The following is an 8,791-nucleotide window of genomic DNA, read 5'->3' as shown; positions in this document are numbered from 1 at the left end:
TACCAAATCTTTCTATCCAAATTATCTATCATGTGATGATATTGATTTGATCTTGAACAATCTTAGGAATGCCATATCAAAGTCACCTTTTTTTCAAATAAAAAAGAGGAATTCTCTTTTTTTATTGTAAAATCTTATAGCCGATGTCTCTCGAAACCTTTTCAAAATAATATAATTAAATGTCATTTGATTAAATAAAACTGTTTCAGATGTGCGCCATTAAAGATTAAGTACTGCCTGGTGTTAGCATTATTCAAGATGCACCACGCGAAAGGCATGATCAGATTTTATATTACTTTTCTGGATACTTTATTAAAGTACCTTACTTCTCACATATATGCGTAAATACATTAATAACATTAATACATACAATTAATATTTTTCGTAACACTTCATTCAATTCATAAAATACAATATTTATTTATAAATATTACAAACATAATAAAATATAATAAAATAATTTAAAGTTAAAAACATAATAAAATAATAATGTAATTGTTTATTAAATTAATGTTAGCCATTTTAGTTATTTGTTCAATTTATTATTTTTGTCATATTGAATATCCTAAAAAGTAAAATCTTTTAATAAAAATAAAAATTTTTTAAATATTTTTATTTCTATAAAATATAATTTTTAAATAATGAAAATAATAGGAATAACTTTTTAACTTTTTTTGCATTATTTTGTTTAAGCGTATTCTTTATTACTTTATTTGTCATTTTTTTTTAATGAAAAAAATAGAAACATGTTAATTTGGATTAGAAGGAGGTATAATTTTTTTTATGCATTATATACAGATATTTAAAAAATAAAATTTTTATAACATAATTTTTATTGATAATTCTTATTAACATAATTCTTATTAATTAATTAATTCTTATTAATATAATTTTATATAAATAAATAAAATTTATATAAATAAATAAAATTTTAATTAATGATCAGTTATTAAGTTTTATGACCTCAAAAAGAGTACATATGTATTCTTCAAAGGCTGGTAATCTTAATAGATATAAGTTCGCTGAGCTGGAACATCGTGCGATCTTTGATCGATGGATTTCCACGCAGTTACTCCTTTTTCGCGATCATGATCTCACGATCACTTTCTCTCGCATTCTATCCCGCTCTCGTTTCCGGTACATCGTGGTGCGGCCTCCGTTTTCACGCTCGCTCGCGCAGGTGCCGCATTTACCTTGCGCGTGCGCCTCGACGCATGCACGTTTCAACAAATTGTCATGAACTAAATGCCACGAAAGATTCGTAAGCTCACCGTGCGGAGCGCCGGTGTGCGAAGTGCGACCTGTCGTCCCTATCGAGGCGGATGAATGGCGTATTTATGTGTTTTAACGCGCGACATCGCCTATGTTCCGACATCATTGCATTCCGCATCCACTCCACGAGTTGCCTGAGCTGTCCGAGGAGCACGTCCTCGCATATTTCACTAATCCCAACTTGGTGAGCTTCAGCGGAGCTGCATCGTAGAGATCGTATCGTCGCACGGTAGGCGTTGCTGTCACTTGGCTTCCCTCGCCCCGCGTTCTTTTCACACATTTTCACGCTACTCCTACGCCTTGTACGCTTGATTTATACTACAATAATATAAATCACATGTCACAGAGTCCTTTCGATCAGCGGAAATTATCCGCGGAATACATGGGCGGCTGTGGTTAAGAGATAAGCGTGTGGATACACCTCTGACAGGCAGAACCGCGTACTTTTATTGTTAATAGAACAATCACTGTTAGATGATATTGCCAGTGAAATTACTATGCTATAAACATTCGTTTGTCTCATAGGCACGATCTTAATAATTTAAGTTGTTTTGAATGCAGGGATAATGTTTACCAAGAAGAAAAAGAAACCACAGATTTCCACGCCAACTAATTTTGAGCACAGAGTGCATACTGGATTTGATAAACGTGAAGGCAAGTTCGTTGGATTGCCGCTGCAATGGGCTTCCATAGTCGGAAATAATCAGATTCTGAAGTCTACCAACAGACCACTGCCCTTGGTCGATCCAAGCGAGATCACACCTACCGAGATCCTTGACTTGAAGACCATCGTAAGAGGCCATAATGATCCTAGGATAAACAGACCACTTGCCACTGATAGAACTGTCGAGAATGGCTTGCCTAAGACTAGTACAGTCGCCCGTTCCAATTCTCTTCGTTCTTCGAGTCCACCACGACTCAGGAGAGATTACAGGTATTATAATTTAGCTTTTTCTTAGATGTATTTATTACTATGTTGCATCAAACATGTAGATTTATATAAAGAATGATACAAAAGTATATATGGCATAATGTATAGCAAAATTTTTGTTGATAAAGCCTGATACTGTAAACATACAACTATATCTATGTAGTTGATAGAAATAAATTAAGCATCTTAAGTATATTAGATATTCTTGCATTATTTATTTATAGACATATTCTGATGAGATTAATGACAGCATAATTTTTTCTTTTATTTTCTTATTTTGCAGGCATAACAGCAATCTTCCGCCATCCGTTCCTGAAGGCCAAGAGATACCTTCAAATGTTAATCAGGGCTTTACGAACTTTGGCAAGCCACATAACTACATCGATAAACTAAGACAAAATTCACCGAATGTTGGCAGTGGATTGAATTCCAGTATGCAGAACATGCTCCCAAATCTTCAAAATCTCAATCCTAATATGCAATCTTCGCCAAATTTAGCTCACTCTGGATCAAATGTACCAAACTTATCTTTAAATTTCCAAAACTTAAGTCCTATTGTAAATTCGCAAGCTCCAGTACAAAGTCCAAATACCCCGCAACTTCTTGACACAGAATTTCATAGACTAAATTCGCAAATGGCTATGACGTCAGGTCATTATAATGGCAATGTACAGGTAATTATCACAGTATAATTATTAGATATCACATTCAAAAAGATATATATATATATATATATATATATATATTCTTATTTTAAAGAATAAAATGTATATGTGAAATATTATTTGAACTCATATACAATTTCATGTATACATTTATATATATATTGGGTTGTCTGGAAAGTTCGTGCTGGTTTTGAAGGAAAATTGAAACGCAGAAGATTTAAATTTTAGTATATATTTATTAAATTTAAATCTTTTGTGGCACGAACTTTCCGGATAATATATATGAAACATTAAAACTTTAGCAATTTGAAAACATTTGCACATTTATAACCATTTAAATTAACTTAATAATGTAATTATATAGTTTTGTTTCTTAATCTAACAAAATTACATATGTTGAGTCTTTTAACTCAATTTGGCAGGAAAGATAATACATTCTATCAAGATGCAAAAGTCGAAATATTAATCTCAGTTAGACTTTAAAAAAACAAAATATATATTCTAGAATATATACAATTGTACAGTAATATTATTTGGTTTATAGGGTTCGACTATAGATCCATCGAGGGAACATCAAGCTGGCCAAAATATCTTATTATACAAGCTACAACCAAAAATTTCGCCAGTGGGTTCAATAGCTTCCCAACGACCTCTGAGTCAATTGAGTTCACATAATATTAATAAATATTCTCAGACATATATGTCTGAAAATCCATCTAATCTCCAATCACATTTGAAGAAGCCGATGGAAACATCCCAATCAATGCATAATTTATCAAAGCCTAATATACCATCTGCAGTATCAGGAACTAGTTCTACTCCAGATCAAAACCAGAATTTGAAAAGTGCTGTGTCTTCAGGGAACTTAGCAGTTAGTGCAAGTTCGAACAATACCAATAAACAAACAGAGCAGAGACTTACGCATGAACAGTTTCGGGCTGCTTTACAAATGGTGGTATGTGTAAAATTTATATTAATACCAAATTTATTCGTTGCACAATATTACAATTAATCGTGATATAATTTTTTTATGTAAAAATATCTTCAAAATATCTTTATTTTTTTATATATATTCTATAAATGAATGATTCTAATTCAATTATATTATTGCTATTATGAATTGCAATTAAATGAAATAAACAAGTTGCAGTCTAGAATTTTAACTTTTACAATGGCGTTTATTCACCTTACTTTATATTTAGGTAAGCCAAGGTGATCCAAGAGAAAATTTGGAGAATTTCCTGAAGATTGGTGAAGGCAGCACAGGAACTGTATGCATAGCTACAGATAAGAGTACAAACCGTCAGGTTGCAGTCAAGAAAATGGATTTGAGGAAACAACAAAGACGCGAATTACTTTTTAACGAAGTCGTTATTATGAGAGACTATCATCATCCAAATATAGTTGAAATGTATAATAGTTTCTTGGTAGACGATGAATTATGGGTCGTTATGGAGTATTTAGAGGGTGGTGCGCTAACCGATATTGTAACACATTCAAGAATGGATGAGAGTCAGATAGCTACAGTGTGTTCTCAGTGTCTTAAGCCACTGGCATATTTACACTCGCAAGGTGTTATACACAGGGACATTAAGTCTGATTCAATATTACTTACGGCGGATGGCAGAGTAAAGCTGTCAGATTTTGGCTTCTGTGCTCAAGTTTCTCAAGAATTACCAAAGCGAAAGTCTCTCGTAGGAACTCCGTACTGGATGAGTCCTGAAGTTATTTCAAGGTATTCTGTATCTGCTGTTTTTAAATTAAGTAATACAAATTATTAAATTTATGCTTTATTATTCTAAATTATTATAGAAAAAATAAATTACAGATGTGTAATGAGAATAATAGATGTATGAAATACACGAGAAATGTTTTTCTATTTTTTAATTTTTTTGTAAAATCTTGCATTCTTTCAAAAAATTTAGAATAAAATATTTTAATATTCGGAATGATGTATCTCAAATATCTTAATTATTTCAATTTTTTAGCAAATAACTAAAATGATTTCATTTTCAATATAGATTGCCATATGGACCTGAAGTGGATATCTGGTCGTTAGGAATAATGATTATTGAAATGATCGACGGTGAGCCACCATTTTTCAATGAACCACCTCTACAAGCTATGAGACGCATCAGGGATATGCCACCACCAAAACTAAAAAATTTTCATAAAGTAAGATCATTTACATTTCTTATTAATTTGGCACAAATATTAGAATTATCATATTAGTAGACAATTGTATATTCAAAATTCAAAAAGTGAGCAAAATATTTTCTTTATTTTCAGGTTAGTCCACGTCTTCAAGGCTTTCTTGAGCGAATGCTCGTACGTGATCCAGCGCAACGAGCCACGGCAGCTGAATTATTACAACATCCATTCCTTAGGCAAGCTCAAAGTCCTAGTATCTTGATTCCATTAATGAGAGGCGCCAGACACACAAATTGTTAACGAGATTACATCTTCGTAAGCTAGAATGTTAGTCAAGGCAGACATTTCATTATTAGAATATTCTCGACAATATCGTATTGAACTACTTATTCTCTGAGGGCAGCTTTTGGCAATTTGTGAATTATTTCAGTTCTGTCATCCTTATATAGAGAGTTTCTAAGTTTTATCTTTTTTTTTGTGATAGACATGATCGATTGAATAATGAAATATTCAAAAAATTCTCATACGTACGAATTTGAAGTATCATATAATATTGACGCTTGAGGATTTTTAATTTTAAAAATATTGAAATTGGCATCATTTTCTGAAACCAAAGAGAATAATGTTATTTCATTATTCACAAGTTTTAGGTTTCTATATAAAACTTCGAACCTTAATATATATATATATAAGCGAATCCTTTCGGTCATGTCTAATATACATATGTAATATATGAAAAAAAATTTATAGCTATACTTTAGAAAATATTAAATAGGAAAGTCCGAGTCATGATCATTACCAATTATTATTCGAATTATGACATTCCAATCGGGCCGAAGCTTGTAAGTATTATTTTGAAAATAGTTTACTACATTCCAGAGTATTGTTTTATATGTATTATTTTAATAATTTGACAAGGCTGCGTTTTTAAAAGACAATATAACATTATTCTTCAACTATTGGCACTGCCAATGTTTGATTCACAGTTGTAAAATCAAATTGTTTTAATGTTATAACGGATAATTATAATTTTGAAATATTTATATATATAAAATACGTATTCAACAAGTGCCTTTATAGTTAGCACTATTGACGATTAACGACGATTAACTTGTCATTATAAAGCACTATTTATTATTAGTATTAATGGGCTTTAGACATATCAAATCATTTATTGTTTATTATATTATTCAAAACGCAGATCTATATATAAGAAATAAATACAAAGTGTCTGGTAGTAATCAGATTACTTTTCAAGAACAAGTAGAATGGACTACGCTAAGTCAAAGAATCCTATACTATTTTGTAATAGTTAATGAGATATTAATTACTAAAAATGAGCCGTATTTATCTCTATCGCAAACCTAAACGTGGCAAGAAATAATCGCCCAATGTAAGGGGAAGTGTTTTTTTTGCCTCATTGCCGCTTGTAGTATTCTTAACGTGTTCAATAATCTATGATGTTGAGCGGTCGAACTTGTCACACAGATGCATTTGACAGTAGGCACCGGGCTGATTTATTTGATGATCTTCAGTAATTAATTTCTTGTTAACTATTGCGAAAATTGCAAAATGGTACAGGATCTTCCGACTTCAGTTTAATCTGCTATATTTATTTATAAAAGATAATCTGTTCATTATCGACCATTCTATATACATAATAATTTTTATTATTTTAAATGTTAGTTTTGATATTTAAATACTTTTAAAAGAAGATGTTTTTTATGAATTTTCCTTCTTAAATAATAATTCAAAATAATTTGAATCTGTATTTATGATCGAATCGATTCAAAGTTCTTACAAAGAAAATTTGAATGCCCATTACTACTTGTATAAAATGTTTCACCCAAGCAATATTTTTACTATCTTACTAAATTTATGAAAAGCCATAGTTAAAATAACTTAATCAGTAGACTTAATTTTATTTTTCTAAATGACATTATATTATATATACGTTCCAATCATATCATTATATATACATTCTATTTGTAAACTTTTATAATATTATATTTTCGATTTGTCAAAGTTTTCAATTTGTTAACATTCGATTATTTAAAATTTTAGATATTGAGATATATATTTAATTGCTACTTGAATTATAATATTGAAATAATTTGGCAAAACAGTATTACGAAGAACGTCCAGAAAGTAATGTAACAAATCTTTTTCATTCGTAATTTATTATTATTATTAATATTACTATTAATAGTAATAATATTTTTATAGTAATAGTAATAGCTCTAATATCCCTTTTCGTTTCTCTCAGGATTAGAGTGACTTCTGTTTCCTTAGCTAACTTTTTCTAATTTATAGACTAAGTTACAAATTTATGATTATTTTGTTATTAAATTCGTAAGAAATGTGACGAACATATCTTTGGATATTATCTCTATTGGCTTTGATACTTATATATTATTATTGGATCGATGATTTATCAAATGATTAAAAATGGGACTGTTCCATTTACTCCTGATGTGTTGTAAAATATATTGGCTGAAAACTTATAATTTGCATATGCATTACAATTAAATTACGTAATTTAGATAATCTATAGATTTTCAGTAATCAGTATATTTTGGAATGCAGCATGTTCTTTTCAACTCTGAATTTCATTTCAGCACATTTTAAATGTTCGTTATTAAAACATACTATACTGCGATTAAACATTTTAATTCGTTGCTTCTAAATATTAGATTATTCTTCTTTATTTTCCTAATTTCAACTATTGCTCGATTTCTATCTCTCTTTTTATTGTTTATTCTACGATCTTTACAAGTTATTTTTTTACTATTTTATTTCTTTATTACACTTTTCTTATTTCTATTTTCATTATATCCTTATTTTTGTTTTATTACAGTCGGTTATCACAACAGTATTGTTGATGTCTTATACACGTATTTTTTTTTTACTCTTGTGTATACTTATCAGTCTTGTAAAATATCAAATTTATACATTTAATTGTAATAAAGTTATTATTATCATGTTATATATTATTAGCAACACATTATTTGCGTTATTTACTTCCTTAAGATATTATTTTTATCTAATAACATAAAATTGAAAGAATAAACCTGTTGCATTACTTTCCGAGTATTCTCTTTGTAAAATGTACTATTCATACGGAAAAAAAAATCAAAAAGAAATATCAAGATTACTAAAACAAAAATTAAATAATACTGCTTTTGTATGACAAATATATACAATATATTTAAATATTAGAGAAGAAAAAGAGAGAGAGAGAGAGATATGATATATATGTGCATAGTATTTTATTCATGATTTAATTTTGTACTTGAAAATTTAAAATTTAACATAGATATTTTTACATTATTTTGTAACAGTTTGTCACAGTTGATAAAATAGTATTCTTAATGAAAGATATGTGATATTTTTATTACAAATGTTATACGAGTTATATATCGTAATGTTTACTTTATGTAAACTAATAAATATTTAAATAATAGAAATGAAAAGTAATTAAATGCAGTAAGACATTAAATTAATTAACGAAAATATTTCCAAAAGTAATTAAATGCAATAAGACATTAAATGAATTAACGAAAATATTTCCAAAAATAATTTATATTATTGATGAATTAAATATATATTTTATTACATAGCACTACATCGATGAATTTATGTAACTAAACTGCTGCACCTAATTATCTTATTGTTTAAATCAGTACTATTCGAACAGGGTTACGTTATATTATTTTAAGACAAATAACCTGAATATGTGAAATATGTATGTAGATCCATATATATATATATA

General features: G+C 29.1%; 1 protein-coding gene across 1 annotated transcript; it reads left to right on the top strand.

The window, feature by feature from the left end:
• Positions 1-1,838: 1,838 nt before the first annotated feature.
• Positions 1,839-5,319, top strand: LOC105623486 (serine/threonine-protein kinase PAK mbt). Its single transcript, XM_012204881.1, has 6 exons — positions 1,839-2,206; positions 2,487-2,877; positions 3,413-3,823; positions 4,071-4,603; positions 4,890-5,043; positions 5,158-5,319. The coding sequence occupies exons 1-6, from the start codon at positions 1,839-1,841 to the stop codon at positions 5,317-5,319; spliced, it is 2,019 nt and encodes a 672-aa protein (XP_012060271.1).
• The last annotated feature ends 3,472 nt before the right edge of the window (positions 5,320-8,791 follow it).

Source organism: Atta cephalotes (genome assembly GCF_000143395.1).
Source record: "Atta cephalotes unplaced genomic scaffold scaffold00058, whole genome shotgun sequence".
Classification (NCBI taxonomy): Eukaryota; Metazoa; Arthropoda; class Insecta; order Hymenoptera; family Formicidae; genus Atta; species Atta cephalotes.
The sequence above is the reverse complement of the archived record's forward strand: the minus strand, read 5'-3'. Positions and strand labels throughout refer to the sequence as shown.

What these genes read in the sequence shown, in the direction of transcription:
- LOC105623486 (XM_012204881.1), top strand. Translation starts at nt 1,839, where the DNA reads ATGTTTACCAAGAAGAAAAAGAAACCACAGATTTCCACGCCAACTAAT. An exon ending in CGACTCAGGAGAGATTACAG is followed by an intron (nt 2,207 to 2,486) that starts GTATTATAATTT and finishes CTTATTTTGCAG; the next exon opens with GCATAACAGCAATCTTCCGC. An exon ending in GGGCTGCTTTACAAATGGTG is followed by an intron (nt 3,824 to 4,070) that starts GTATGTGTAAAA and finishes CTTTATATTTAG; the next exon opens with GTAAGCCAAGGTGATCCAAG.